Source organism: Macroventuria anomochaeta (assembly GCF_010093625.1).
Source record: "Macroventuria anomochaeta strain CBS 525.71 unplaced genomic scaffold BU25scaffold_18, whole genome shotgun sequence".
In the NCBI taxonomy this organism is placed as follows: domain Eukaryota; kingdom Fungi; phylum Ascomycota; class Dothideomycetes; order Pleosporales; family Didymellaceae; genus Macroventuria; species Macroventuria anomochaeta.
In genome coordinates, this window is record NW_022985379.1 from 198,084 (window position 1) to 212,330 (window position 14,247).

At 51.9% G+C, this 14,247-nt stretch overlaps 7 protein-coding genes across 7 annotated transcripts; 2 read left to right on the forward strand and 5 right to left on the reverse strand.

Annotated features, from left to right (window-relative positions):
- Positions 1-338: 338 nt before the first annotated feature.
- On the reverse strand, positions 339-1,501 carry BU25DRAFT_448834 (uncharacterized protein; the record flags this gene model as incomplete). The annotated part of the gene is made up of 1 exon (XM_033709608.1): positions 339-1,501. The coding sequence occupies one exon, from the start codon at positions 1,499-1,501 to the stop codon at positions 719-721; it is 783 nt and encodes a 260-aa protein (XP_033561247.1). The 3' UTR covers positions 339-718.
- A 957-nt stretch (positions 1,502-2,458) lies between these two features.
- BU25DRAFT_469402 (uncharacterized protein) lies at positions 2,459-3,137 on the reverse strand (the record flags this gene model as incomplete). Its single annotated transcript, XM_033710755.1, has 2 exons — positions 2,459-2,950; positions 2,995-3,137. 2 exons carry the CDS (start codon positions 3,135-3,137, stop codon positions 2,638-2,640), a joined length of 456 nt encoding a protein of 151 aa, XP_033561248.1. The 3' UTR covers positions 2,459-2,637.
- Positions 3,138-4,315: 1,178 nt separating this feature from the next.
- On the reverse strand, positions 4,316-4,495 carry BU25DRAFT_313777 (uncharacterized protein; the record flags this gene model as incomplete). The annotated part of the gene is made up of 1 exon (XM_033702172.1): positions 4,316-4,495. A coding segment is annotated over one exon (180 nt), but the record flags the coding sequence as incomplete, so codon positions are not given.
- Positions 4,496-5,279: 784 nt separating this feature from the next.
- Positions 5,280-7,622, reverse strand: BU25DRAFT_491575 (uncharacterized protein; the record flags this gene model as incomplete). The annotated part of the gene is made up of 5 exons (XM_033711576.1): positions 7,457-7,622; positions 7,273-7,383; positions 7,153-7,225; positions 6,300-7,074; positions 5,280-5,495 (listed from the first exon to the last, which is right to left on the reverse strand). The coding sequence occupies exons 1-5, from the start codon at positions 7,470-7,472 to the stop codon at positions 5,280-5,282; spliced, it is 1,191 nt and encodes a 396-aa protein (XP_033561250.1). The 5' UTR covers positions 7,473-7,622.
- A 357-nt stretch (positions 7,623-7,979) lies between these two features.
- On the reverse strand, positions 7,980-9,860 carry BU25DRAFT_448837 (ERG4/ERG24 ergosterol biosynthesis protein; the record flags this gene model as incomplete). Its single annotated transcript, XM_033709609.1, has 3 exons — positions 7,980-9,391; positions 9,441-9,739; positions 9,793-9,860. 3 exons carry the CDS (start codon positions 9,858-9,860, stop codon positions 8,277-8,279), a joined length of 1,482 nt encoding a protein of 493 aa, XP_033561251.1. The 3' UTR covers positions 7,980-8,276.
- Positions 9,861-10,237: 377 nt separating this feature from the next.
- Positions 10,238-11,612, forward strand: BU25DRAFT_411159 (mannose 6-phosphate receptor domain-containing protein). Its single transcript, XM_033706483.1, has 3 exons — positions 10,238-10,662; positions 10,763-11,279; positions 11,328-11,612. Exons 1-3 carry the CDS (start codon positions 10,316-10,318, stop codon positions 11,484-11,486), a joined length of 1,023 nt encoding a protein of 340 aa, XP_033561252.1. The 5' UTR covers positions 10,238-10,315; the 3' UTR covers positions 11,487-11,612.
- Positions 11,613-12,807: 1,195 nt separating this feature from the next.
- BU25DRAFT_421965 (uncharacterized protein) lies at positions 12,808-13,758 on the forward strand (the record flags this gene model as incomplete). Its single annotated transcript, XM_033708125.1, has 3 exons — positions 12,808-13,188; positions 13,289-13,530; positions 13,602-13,758. The coding sequence occupies 3 exons, from the start codon at positions 12,808-12,810 to the stop codon at positions 13,756-13,758; spliced, it is 780 nt and encodes a 259-aa protein (XP_033561253.1).
- Between the last annotated feature and the right edge of the window lie 489 nt (positions 13,759-14,247).

The window sequence follows — 14,247 nt, forward strand, 5'->3', positions numbered from 1 at the left end:
AGAGTGCCACAAAAGTTTGAGTGAGGAACTTGTTCATATAGGTCTATAGACTACTCCACCAGAAAATCTCATGATAATAACCATTGTGTGTGGCTCTACAGCCTCATTTTTGGTGGACCTATTTTGGTGGTTCGGCGCATTACGCGAATCCGCGCATTACGCGCACGGACACGGTAACGCCGCTAAAGGCGCAGCTCGCAACATAATAAGCAAGAAACGCCAACAACACATCCAGTACGTGTCGGACCAGCCAGAACAGTGACGTACAATCCAGAAAGAAAACCCCAACACGTGTGATACCGGCCTTGTCAACCCCTGGGTATCGCCCATTCACAAAACGAACTCAACGCTACCATCCTCAGACGACTCGCAGATCTCCAAGACCTTCCAACCATTACTGCCACCCCCACCAGGCGCGAAAGTCGGCAACACCAATGTAGGCGATATGCTAGGTGCCTGTCGAGCTGCCATCCAGGATTCAACCGCAGCATAGTGTTCTTGGATGGCCCTCGTCTGATGTTCGTGTAGCTGGTTCCACGCTACCATGCGATCGTGGTTCACTTGGTCGACGAGCTGGAGTGCTTGAACTTCAGCGGTGCGGGAGATGCGGAGAGCACGATCGAGGTGCAACACGCAGGAGGTACAGCTGGAGACGCTCTCACACTTGAGAGAATCGTAGTCTGCAAGCTCCATTTGATGGCCCTTGATGGCATCCTGTTTAGGTAAGCTGATGTCTACACGGTATCTGAAAGGCGTGTTGGTTTACATCAAACCTGCCCTGGAGGTTGTCACGCTCGATAGTAAGAAAGTTGTTCTTGTGGTAGAGGGTGTTGAGGTTGGCCTCGAGTGCGTCGCGCTCAGCGGCGAACATGCCGCATTGCTCTTCGAGGGCGGCGACGAGCTCATTGCAGCTATCGTGACGGTGACTCCAAGTGTCCGAGTTGACACTCAGATATGCGGCGAATTCTTCGCGCAGATCATTGAAGGCTTGATCTTTTATCTCGCACTCCTCGATCTTGCTCTTGAGCTGCGCGCTTAGCATGGCGAGCTTCTTCATGAGCTTCTCGTTCTCGGTCTTGATGCACTTCTCTTCTGGTGTAGCCTTGCCCTCGAACTGGGCGGTGAGCGACTCGACGATTTTGGTCAGCTGTTTGTTCTCCTTCTTGACGCGTATTTCTGACTTGCGGGCGTCCAGGTGCTTTGCCTCGAGGCGCTTGCACTCGTCACTTTGGCGCTTAATTTCGTACTCGGCGACCTCGAGCTTGAGCTTGGTGTCTGGCAGTATCTGCGCAGCGAGGAGAATGTGAGGGGCGATGATTGCGACTTTGTGCTCGGCAAGCAGGATCTCGGCCTTCTTGAAGTGCTTCTCATTGTCACGATGGCAACCTTGGATCTTCGTGATGAGCTTACTCGCGTTAGAGAGCCTGGCGTCGACTTTGGCATTGATCTTGTTTATCTGAGCCTCAGGTTTGGCGATAGTGGGGTCCTCGTAGGCGGACATGACGAGTGAGATAAGATGGAATGGGTGATAAAGTAAGATGAGGTGAGGTGATATAGTATGGTGTGCAAGACGAAGTGAGTAGTCTGGATGAGAGAGCTAGTTTTGATGAAGTGAGTGAGTTGGGAGAGCTTGTGGGAGGAGTCAAATTACAAGTCGCTTAGAGTTTGACGCAACGAGTTGGTGCCTGGGGTGAGGTGAACGCAAGCACAATGACAGCGACAATAGCACGCTGCACCCGCTTGTGCGTACCCAAGAGGAAAGCGCGTCAGTTTAGACCAGGCGGCCAGAGTATGTCGACAGAGACGGTGTGGAAGTCCATTAAGTTCCGATGCATGGAGCTGGAGGGCTTTGGGTGAACGCCGTTGACTATGTAGCCCAATGACGCACCACTAAGGTTGCAGGATATGCTACGAAGAGCCCCAATCCTGATTATTCGAGATGATTTGAGCGTAATTGGACCGAGCAATGACCTTCAATTGAAAGTCAACGTCGCAGCAGACCCCATAGACATGCTAGTCTAGAAACCGAGAGGGCCTGAGAAATCCCTGAAAAGTTCTGGAGGTATCCAGTGTCAGAGTATCTAGACGACAGACTACTTATCCAGGTGAGCAATGTCTTCGCTAAAGGAATCGTCGTCCGACAGTTTCTGTGCTAGACGCCCCTTCAGCCTTTCGTTTTTGACGTGCTTCGCCGTGAGTGATTGGCCCAACCATCCAACTTTCTTCTTTGAGGAGCTTTTCCTGTAGAAGTCCTATCTTAGCCCCTTGCTCTTTGATTACCTGGTGGTAAACATTGCGATCGTGTTGATTTCTGTTCTTGAGAATCTCGACCTCGGTCCGAAGCGCACTCTTCTCATGATGAAGCTTGAAATTAGATGCTTCACGCATGGCTCTCAGCCCTAGCTTCAATTGCTCGATCTGCTTCGCAGCTTGGTCATATCAATACTGTGGTAAGTACTTGTAGCGGCGTGGTCCGCTGTAGTACACTGATAGCTACGGTAAACGATAACGTAGTACTATCGGATCGATGGAATATTGCGCTGAATTGCTACCCAGCTGGGAGATGACGACTATATACCTGACCTCAGACCAGTGACCTGTCACACACTAGACTAGGGTAGTCTGTCAGGGGCACAGTCAGACCTTGTACGGACCAACCGATACCGCAACATTTCTTGAGGCTTTCAGTGTCTTGTTGTATTGCCTTAGGAACGGTATAGCACTGGATGTCCGATCATATTCACTTCGAGCCCCGGTCATGACATTAGTCTTCTGACCAGCTTCTGTTCCCTTCCGTTGAGGAGCAGCTAACTCAGGTTGCTCTTCGTCATGAAGAAGCGTTGAGAACCAGCAACCCAGGGAAAAGGCGACTACAGCGATGGTAATAAACCAGAACGCAATTGAATCTGGGTCAAGCGAGGGCTCCTTATAAGTGTTGTTGACTGGTGTGCTGTGTAATGTGACAGTAAGTAGAACTGTGAGCTCGACTGGCACCATTTCGTGCACTGCTGTCGCTCGTTCGATACGGAAATGCGCTGTGTAATGTATGAGATGGATTTGGTAAAAACTGTCGAGACGCCAATGACAGTGCTGGTAACGGTTGTGGTAAACTGCTGGGACAAGTCAGGTGGATTCATGATGAAATCCCGAGCTTTGTTCGCCAGCGGTCCGCTGCACTGATTGTCCAGCTCATTCGGTTAGTTCAGTTTGCTTCCCCATCCCTTCTACTATATAGTGTAGCTGCATGAGCAGTGCCGGTTGGAGGCTGTGGTCAATGATTGTATTGCTATCTGTGTTCGATGATGCTCTCATACAGGAGCTCTCAGCTCAGAGGTAAGTGCACTTGCTGCCGGGCAGTGCCTTCTACAATAGGAAATCATGTGACTTAGGCCACGTAGTTACATATAGTCCCGATCGATCCTCGTCATAGCTCATAGACAGACCAATCAACTCAATCATCTCAACTCTTCCACAAGCTTTAGCAACATCATGAGGGTCACTCGGAGGAATTCATGGAAGATATTGTCTCGCAACAACAGGAAATGTAATCACAGTTCCCAACCCAGTGGAAAGAAGATTTTTGTTGTAGAGGAGATGAAGTATAGGGTCTGTCATGGTGTGTGCTTTTGGATATGAAACTAGCTGTTCGCTTGGAGATTGTCTGAACATAAGGAGCTGCTGCGTCTGTAGTACCACCATTCTAATGTAGTATTGAGCAAAGCTCATAAGCACGGTTCAATTGATTCTCAGGGATGAGTACAGTTTCTGGAACAGTAGGGTCTATCACCTAAGCAAAGCTTATGATGATAAGGGGTAAGTTGTATGGTGGAACACCTTAACAACTTGGGTAATGATGAGTAGTATAGAGTAGACTATGTGACTCAAAGGTTGATGAGATTCCAACAACAAAGTTGATTGATGAGGTTGAACACAATGCCATAAGGGCAATGTTCCTACTTGCTATATACTGTATGAGAGGGTACTGTTTGTGGATGAGCACGCACATGTGTCAAGCAGTCATGTGACCGTTGGTCTGTTACCGAGTACTCCTGCTGCGGCTGCGGCTGCGGCTGGTCGTAACCGTCTTGTCTGGTTGGTGGTTACTTATTGCAGTGCCATCTGCCGTGTGGGACCCAGGATCGCAACATGATGCTGCATCTTCAAGAGCGAGTACCAAAGTATTTGCTTACACATTCTTCACCAATTGGGGCCCATCCCCTCTTCCAGTCAGCAGCACACTCATTTGCTGCAATCTCATCAATTGTCACTACCTGGTGATGCTACAAGTGCGTGAGACCTGGTAGAAATGCTGCCAGAGTGCTTCACTACGAGCTTTGGCATGCTTAGAAGCCACTTTTCTGGACCACCCGGGCCTCTCCAAGGTGGCATACATGGCCCTTTCAGTGCAGATGGCATTATATTCATCATACAAGAACTCGCACAGCTCCTCCAGGTATACAGTAGGCTTCTTGGAAAGCCAATCAAGCAAACCCTTCATGGGTTAGTGAACAGCTCTCATACAAGTTGCACCACTTATATTCTCCTGTGCCTTCAACAGCAAATTTGGCCGGCCTTTCACCATACTCTCTGGGGATACAGTGTATTGTAGAGATCTATGCTTAATGAGATGCTCTTCACTGTATTCCCAGCAACATTATGCTTCCAGGCAAGTGGTTTGAACCCAATATCAAACTGGAGATCAATAAGAATGTCCCTCAGCTTCTCTGAATGAAGTTTGCGACCCTTTTGAGCATGTTGGTGGTGAAGAATAGTGCTTTGGGATGAAAAAATGCATTGAAATGGTGTGCAAGTACTCCTATATATATACTTCACAGTGACATATAGTACCAAACAACAGGGGGTCAGCACATTTCTTCAACGATTGTAATTACGGGCTTCTCAATGTAGGCGTCTTTGTCTGCAGTCTAGACATTCTTACCGCATTTTTCCAGCGGCATATGGGAGGATTTCTGCTTTTCGGCATCACCCCGCTTCAGCGGGCGATGCAATCCGTACAAATTTTGGCTGTCTTCCATTTTTGTGCATGTTTGCGTTCGCCTTCCTGTTCCAAAGGGTACAATGGTCGGTAGATCCATGACCCAAGTGCACAAGGAACGATTACACCATGGCACACTCAGTGCGTACATAGCATCAACACCATTCTTCGTACCACGCAAGCCCACCCGCCCACATCAATTGCTAGTTCGTGTGCATGCAACAATAGTCTGGGAATTCATCTTACGCACTAGTGCCAATGCAAAACAACTTGGGAGCTATGATCACCACGCCTCCCCACCCTCCTCCAACTTCCTCCTCGCCCTCCCCATCAACCCCCTCAACCTCTCCGTCTCCTTACTATCCAAAAACTCCAAAACTCTCCTAATCTTCCCCTCCTCATTCACATCCAAGACAAAAATATATTCCCCCGTATGCTCCCACTCCTCCTTCCCGCCATCCACAACCTCCTTTCTAAACTCCGGGGTGTCCTGCTTTCGCTGGTATATGAGCTGAATGTAAGAGTGAGACTGATTCATCGGACGTTGTGGTAAGTCCGCTTATCGCCGGACAGGTCGTATGCAAGCGCTGGGGCTGGGTTTGCTGTGGTGTCTGTGAGTGAAGAGAATTGGCTGTTGAGGGTGGCGTCAAGATGGTGAGTGGTTTGAGCTCTGAGAAATGGGTTAGGAGGGGGTCAATATGCGATTGACTGAAGGCTCCATTCGAAAACGACCAATGCTGAATGTAACATTGCTTAATGATGACTTGTTTACAGTTCAGAGGATACGTCCATTTGGATAGAGCCTCAAAACAAAGAGCTCTGCTCTGGAAGAAGAGGAAGGGAGCAATCGAAGCTGCGAAATCTCGCGTTTCATGACGCGACGTGTATCCGATAGTATGTGTATCACAGTACTCGCTTACTCTCCCCAGCAGACATACAACATGTGTTCCGAAGACGGCATGCCTGACGGTCATGTGTACATCTAAAGGCCAGGCTAGGATTCAAGTCATTGCTCATCCACAGTCCTTCCATCCCATCCACCTCACGAGCTCTTCTTCCCTATTACAGGCAAGGATACCTTTGGCAACGCCGGCAAATTCGGCACCTTCACGGCCCCCAACCGCCCCCCCTGGAGCTGCGCCACCGCATCCCCCAAAAGCACCCTAACCGCTCCTTCCATCCTGCGATCCCCCCTCCTCCTCATCCACCCCAGCACCAACGCCAGCACTAGCAAATCAACAGCTATATGCTTAACACTCGCCCAAAAAAACCGCCATATCGCTCTAAAGAACCGGTAATGGACGCGGTGCTGGAAGAGCCGCCGTGCTTCGAGTTGCTCTCGTAAGGCGGCGACTTCGGCGGTCATCCTCATGAGCGAGGATTCCACGCGTTTCCGCCATTTGAGGTCTGCGGCCGAGGGTGTGTCTGCTTTTGTTGGTTCGGTCTTGGGAGTGTTGTGTGTCGGGAGGGGAATGGGTTGAGGGATGATTGTGCGCATGCGGGGCTGTGGTGTTGGTGTGCCGACGGGTCCTGGCTCTATGTTTCTTCGAGATGGTGTTCGTGAACGTGTAGGGCGTTTGAATTTTGATTTCGGGTATTGTGAGGGCAGTTGCGCGTTTGCTTCTGAGAGGTTGTGGTCCATTGCACCTTGTCTGTATAGTTCGAGCGCGTATTGGGAGTCTGGGGCGTCGACGAATTCTTCGCGCTCGAGGTCTGCTTCTTCGGCTTCGAGTGATTCTTCGCTTTGGGACATGGGCGATTTGATCTGGAGGGGTTGATCGTCGTCGTCGGCGTGGTTCGAGTATTCTTCCTCGTCTCTGGTGGTGCGTTGCCGCTCGAGTGCAGAGTATGAAGCTGACATACCTGTTCCTACTTGGTCGAGCGTCTGGAGGGGTGATGAGGAGGACGAGGAGGGGACGTTCGATTTCACTTGGTCCCAGACGAATTCGAGTTCGGCGACGAGTTCGCGGGAGTCGGGCGACGGCGAGGCGTACTGGTGCATGGTGTCGATCAGGGTGGTGATGTAGCGGCGTTTTGCTTCGGTGCGCGAGAGGTTTTTTTGCTGTTTCCAAGCGGCCCTGTGTGTTGTCAACATCCCATACTTGATATACATGGCAACCCAGCATGGCGAAGCGTGGAGGGTGTCGCGTGCATACCATTTCTCTCGCGCCCTTTGATCTTGCTCGCTGTCGCCCTCAGGTCGGTCCATGATGCCATCCACATCACCCTCTATTCACATCAGCCTCATCCCTCTTCTGTGGATAGACGCTGCATACCCATGGCCTGCTTGTATAGTCCATATAGCCGTAACCGTGTCGCAGAGGGAGGCTTCTGCGACCCCGTGCGGATCTTATTAACTGTGTTGAGTGCATGACTGAAGACTCGATCTATACAAATGATATCAGCGTGTATCTAATTTTTTTGTCGTTGCCACTGCGACATTGATGTCGTTGCACCTACCTACTGAATCGGCCATGACGAGCGTCTACAACGCCCACGTGTGGGGCGACAATCGCAAGGCCCCAGTTCATCCACAGCAGTCTAGTCGATGGTCGTGTGCGCAAGACAGATATCCAAGAACAGCTGTCATAGGCAAGGACTCGAAGGAAACGTGCATGATGCGATCAAATGCGGAGCCGGGATGATATGCTCGATAGGGATGCTAGGAACTGGGGTCGCTTCACCTCCTGCCTCGGCCCCGGGAGAGAGGCCGGGGCGGCGGTTTCGGGGGGTTCTTCACATGTCACATCAACCCAAACTTCAACCCATGTGCATCTTCACATCTGCATTATCACAACAATCGTTCTGAGCGCAGCAATGATACCGAGTTGCTTGCAATATGTATCACAGCTTCCATAATTCGATCGAATCAAAGCTCTCACGTCAGGAAGCATTGCCCCAATCTGGCAAGTCTGCCCGCAGTATGTTTCACAGTCGCCTTCGTACAGAGCCAAGTCAAGACTGTTGGTAACTATACATTATTGTACATGTTGGTCTTTGATCGCATCCGCGATAGTGCTACACCTATACTACGCTGGTCTCATGCACGTCTTCAATCGCCAAAGCAATAGCGTCGCATGTCCCTCTTCCTTTAGACAGTGCATGTCTTTGGCCGGCCGTGCGGTAGCACTCCATCCAGTGTCCATATTCTTACAACGACGCATGTCTTTGACCGTTTAGCAGTAGCATCGCGCCTCTTCAGTATTATGTAAACGCGCGTCTTTGATCAACAGGTCGCCTGATGATAGCGCTGCGTTCATCCTCCTCTTCACTTGGACGCCTAGTAGACGTACGGAATGATCCTGTACGGCACGAGCTCAACGTACCTGTCCCAATCCTTGCCATACTTCCTCCTGCACTTCTCCTCATCGCGACGCTCGCGGTGAATGAGCAGAACGGCAAAGTACACCATGAAGAAGTACGTGAAAATCATACCCCAGCCCTTTGCACCATCAGGCACGACATACTTGCCATAGCTGTTCTTGAAGAAGTATGCGTCGGTCTGGGTAGCCTGGATGGGGTGCTCGGTGACGTTACGGATCACGTAGCCAGAGAGTGCGGTGGGCAGGACGTACGACCAGCTCATGAACCAGTCGCCCAGGTAGTTGATGTGGCGCGCTGTGCCCCACCAGCCAGACACGAGGAGACGAGAGCCAGCGGCTGTTTCGATGTACTTGAGGTGCTTGACGCGCGGGTCGTCGGGGTTGGTGCGGAAGCGGTTCTTCTCGTTATTGACAGCGCGGAAGATGTAGTAACCGATGCCCTGAACTGCGAGGACAGCCACGATGCCTTGAAAGCCGAGATCGACAGGGTAGACGGAGAGGTAGCGGGCTTGGAGACTGTATGTGAAGGGGACCCAGACAAGGTCACCAAAGGACAGCATCATACCGAAACCGTCAGCGATCAGGTCAATGGTGGTAAGAATCGCGGGCTCCATGTACAGGGCGTCGAAAGTGTAGATGGCTTGGGCGGCGGTGACCAAGATGATCGAGTCAGTAACACGGCCGTGGTTGCGGTACTGCTTCATGATGAAAGCAAGGTCCATGATGATCCAGCCCAGCATGCCAGGGCGCAACTCGCACCATGCCTTGATGTCGACCTCGCCGAAGATGGGAAGCACGACACGGGGATTCAGCTCACGACCGATGAACCAATCGTAGAGCATATTGCCTGAGTGGCCGCCAGCAGCAAGCTCGCGCATGCCAGGGTCCTTGGGGTGCTTGACGCTGAAGGAGCGGACATAGACGTAGGTGGCCAAGAAGTAGGAGATCAGGATGTTGGTGGTGAGGATGCCGACGTAGTTGTCGGTGATGAAAGTCCAGACAGACCAGTCAGCGCCATACACAACGGTGCCAGCGCCTAAGATAGCCATGGTGAAGAGGGCGGAGCTGAAAGCTAAGAAACGTCAGTTGCAAACATAGATCTAGTAAGATGTACAACATACCATTGAAGCGGTAGTTCAGCTTTCCGCCACTCCTCAGCTCAGTACCTTGAACCTCAGTACCGGGCAGGAATGTGTGCAGGGTCAGGCTGAGCAGGTAGTAACCCAGGGTTCCAAGAACAGCGTTGGTGTTGAGCAGGCCCTCAACGCCAGTCCATCCAACTTCCTTTTTCAGCTGGTCAAGACTGAAGTCCGACGGAGAGAGTAGGATAGGTGCAGGACATCCTGAGATGTCGTTGCACAGAAAGGTGAAGACGTAGACCAGGACAGGCAGACCGAATGAGATGACGAAGGCACCTGGGCTAGGACGAGTTTTAGCTGCGGAAGTGAAGGAAAAATTGCGATTCGAACGTACGGGCCTAGGAACTCATAGCCGTGAGGTTTCTCAGCGGGCAACCTGTCGACCTCGCGTTTCGAAGCCATGTCTGGAGTTGCTGCCCCTTGCTCTTTCGATATTTACGGACGCAAATCGAAAAGGGGCAGAAAATCAAAGCACTCACCAAAGTCTACACACTCTCGTTCAGACTCTCGTTGAGACTCTCGTTCAGACTCTCCAAATCGCTCCTCTTCAGTACTCGAGAAGCGGGTGTTGTCAGATATATAACCTCACCAGGCTCAAGAAGTCGAACGAGCAAAACACAAGCCGGATCGCTCGAACCCGTAATGATGCGTAGAACGCGCGGGCTCCATCTATGCCAAGCCATACGCTAGCGCCCGATCGAGACGCGACGGACAGGGATGCTGCCATTCGCGAGCGATGATGCAGCGGGTGAGCTCCGGGCAAACGTGTTGGCATTGAACGCAGGGCGGCTGTTCACGATCCCATTCAACACCCGCCATCCCCAACATATCCTGTCTTTACAGAGCCCAGAGCCACGATGAAGTCAGCGCTCACCTCGCTGCTCGTCCTGCTGTCGTGCAGTCTAAGCTGTGTGAAGGCTGCGAGCGACAAGCCGCTCAAGCCGTGCACCGTTGTATCGCCGACGACCGAGCGCTTCTTTGATCTAAACGGGCTGCGCCGGACGCTGCCCAAGGAGGGAGACAAGAAGAAGGATGGCGATGAGGGGAGCTGGCATGCGAAGGGGTACGACTACGGCGCCAACTTCACCGTCAACTTCTGCGGGCCGGTGGTGGAGGAGTTGAGCGATGTGCAGGATCTCGACAAGAAGCTGTGGAGGAATGTAAGCGCGTTCTACGAGAGGGGCGATAGGCAGTATGCTATTGGGTGAGTCTTGCCAGCTGGGGTGGGAGAGAGGACGGCGCATCGCTGGATGGTGTTGCGACAGGCAGCAGCATACTCGAACACGGAGCTGACATGACGGCAGTCTCGAGAACTCAGAGCCCATATTCCGCGGTAAGAAGCTCATCCTCAATTATACCGGCGGCTCGCTGTGCCCCTCGACCTCCTCGAAGCGCTCGCCCGTCGAACTGCCGCGCGAGATCATCGGCGACGACGACGATGACGACGACAAGAAGCACGAGGACCAAGACTCGGACAAGAACAAGAAGAAGCCCTCATCAGACAAGTCGGAGCGCCGCAAGACCACCATCATCTCGCTGCTCTGCGAGTCCGATCCGCTGGGCAAGAGCAGCATTTCCTTCGTCGCCGCTGTCGACGACTGCACATACTTCTTCGAAGGCCGCTCGCGCTTCGCCTGCGGTATCGTACACGCGGACACGCAAACACTAAGCCCCGGCGGTGTATTTGGCGTCATTGCGCTGATCGCGGTGCTGGTTTACTTCGTGGGTGGCTGCGTATACCAACGTACCGTCATGCACCAGCGAGGATGGAGACAGCTGCCCAACTACGCCATGTGGGCGGGCATCTGGCGATTCTTCTCGGTATGTCTACCGACACGCTTCAGGCAGGGGAAGTACTGACAGGCCTAGGATATGTTCATCATTCTTACATCCTCCTGCGCGCGCTTCATGCCGTCCCGTCGAGGCTATAGCCGTGTCACGCTAGGTGCGGATAGCAGAGGGCGAGGTCGACGAGACGAGAGCGAGAACAGGCTGATAGACAACCTCGACGAAGAGTGGGACGATTAAACGTGCGACGATACCTTTTCCTTGTATATGACACATATTATTGGCGTTCAAAAGGGATCTGATATAGGACACGGACTGGACAGCGCCTCGGGGTGCTGTCTAGATAGACAATGCCATAGATTGACCCACATCGTCGCTGATTCAATCGTGCTGACTCAGTCGTCCTTGAGTTGTTCGACATGACGAGGAAGGAGCGACCACAACTGCTCAGAGGCGCACATCTCCAGGTCACCAGCAGCATAACACTCTCCACACGATGGTCGCTTTTTGCGAGTGATTGGGTTAACGAAGCCAGCGAGATGATGGTGTGTACCTTAAAATTGTTTCCCCACTCAATGCTTACTCCGAACACAGTATCGAGTTGCACCTCCAAGCACAATGGACGAGGTTCGATTACAACCATGCTAGTCTACGTAGCATCAACTAGGCCCTAGACTCGGTCTCAGAGCGTCCCTCTGCCGCATAGAATGCCCTGTACGTATCTCGAAACAAGCACCGGCCAAGATCTTCTTTCACTGTCAATTTCTCTACGACCACCATCCACCCTAGCGTGAAGATCCTAAGCATTCACAACCCCACTCTGCTCAGGTCCTTCGAGTTCAAGTGAAGTTCCCTCTTGCTAGCTTCTAGTCAACGATCCCTCTTCCTGTAAAATTGAAGCTCACCTCGCTCGACCGTCTCTCCACTCTGTCCACCCCACCTCTCCAACTCAGACTCCAGACGCAAAACACCGTCAACATCATGAAGCCCTCCATAATCCTCGCTGGCTTCCTCGCCACCATGGCCGCCGCCAACCCCAAAGCTTCTCATCTCTACGTGGTACAGCGATTAGGGCTAACCTATTGCAGTCATGGGCGTGCTGGTTGAACCCTGAAGCCTGTGCCATCACTTGCTAGTGCGGTACTATTCGCTGCAAACCGGATTGCAAGATGTGTGGGTACCGCTGTTAGATGGTGTTCGGGTTAGGTACTCCCTATATGGGATACAGGGTCCTGGTGCAGATGGCTGTGCTGGGTGCAAGGGCAGAAGATTTGAAAGGAGCGATTTGGACATTGGAAGGATTTGGCGAAAGGATGGTACATGACACACGGCCGATAGTCAACGGGTTACAGTCTTTCTGGACGATAGTCAGCTCATTCTTAGACAACATTGAAACATCAGGTGTTTACTTCTTCCTAACCCTAATGCTTCGACGTACTGCAATGCATGTCATGTGACTATCGTTCCTAAATCATGCCCCTTCTGGTTTTACGTGTTCTCCGACTCAGTCATGAGGACGGAATAGCAAATTTAGATGCAACTGGTATAAGTGAAGGTAGATATGCGCCTGCTAGCGTCGCTCCCTCGTCCCATCCACTACATAAACTGCTTCTACCTCGCCCTCTCTGCTCTCCCCCTCTCTGCTCTCCCTCACCACGAGCTAACATTGATCGAATTTGCCAACATCCAATCATTCATCCACTTAACCACGATGAAGCTCATGGTAATGATCGCTCTCTTCTATGGCATCTTCGCCGCCTCCGTCATGGCCGCACCCACTACCACCGGTGACGGTGAAGTGACCTTCGTCAACTCCATCCTCAGGGACTCCTCCGCTAACGGCGACTTCGCTGCTCCGAAAGACAGGCCTGTTGTACCACCAAACACCTATCTAGATGTCACGCCAGAGCGCTGCAATGCGCGCCAGGCAGAGTGCATGGAGGTCAGTCGAACTAACTTGCGCGCGTTATGAGAAGGTCACTGATATCAAGTTGGAGAGGATCTACACATGCGTTATCCCTATTTGAGCATAAGGTTGCAAGACGCTTGGGTACAACGACTGCACACATGTCACCGACACTTGGGGAGCCGCCAACGCTGCCGATACTGCTTCTGCCGACACTGCTTTCTCCAACAACACTGAGTCGCAAGCCGCTGCCCGCCTTGTTGGGCCTCCTCCAGGTCAGGCTCCTAGGCCTCTCAACGGTCCTCCTCCTTGCCACTGCTTCCGTACCACAAGCCTAGCAAAGGGAGGTGCCAGGACGCTTTCGACGAGTGCAGGAAGGTAAGTCACCCAGCTCCCTGCCCTTGATCATACTCCTGTTGTGATACTAAACGGCACTAACATGAAAACAGGGCTGAATTTGCAAAGCCGACCCCAAGAACTGCGATAGGCTGTGCGACTGTTATATTGGTATCTGGGACCGCGCGTGCTACGCTGACCGGGGCCTCGGCACTTGTGTGCACGGCCATCGCTTCCCGCAGACCTGAGTCGTTCACAGGCTGCTGTTGAATATAAATCTTGAATAGATTTCTCTTTCAGCTGCATTTCAATGATCTGGGAGAACCGTTATATACGGATTGTGCGCGAGGGTGGGATTGGTGATATCTCCTGAGCGATAGTTAGCTCTTCCTCCCATAATGACATGAATGGGAACGTTCGTCATCCATTTCTTCCACTTTGAACTGAAGCTGTGCTTGATAACATACAGAAGCATACCGAAGAAAATGCTCAAGGGCAGCCAAACAACCCACGCATAACTTGAACCCCCTTCTTTCACCCAAATTCCTCAAACTCTTTCGAGTCGGCAACAATCTTAGCTAAACGTGAGGCGCCATTTCCTTGAGCTGCCTCCCACGAAGCGATGCGGACAGAACTCAAGGATGTGCAGCATCTCGATGCGGCTTCCTTCCTCACCGTTCACGGAGTACTCCTCCACCAACGCCCTCGAAACGCTCAATTACCATTGATATTACCCCTAAGATACCACTCGATGAGACT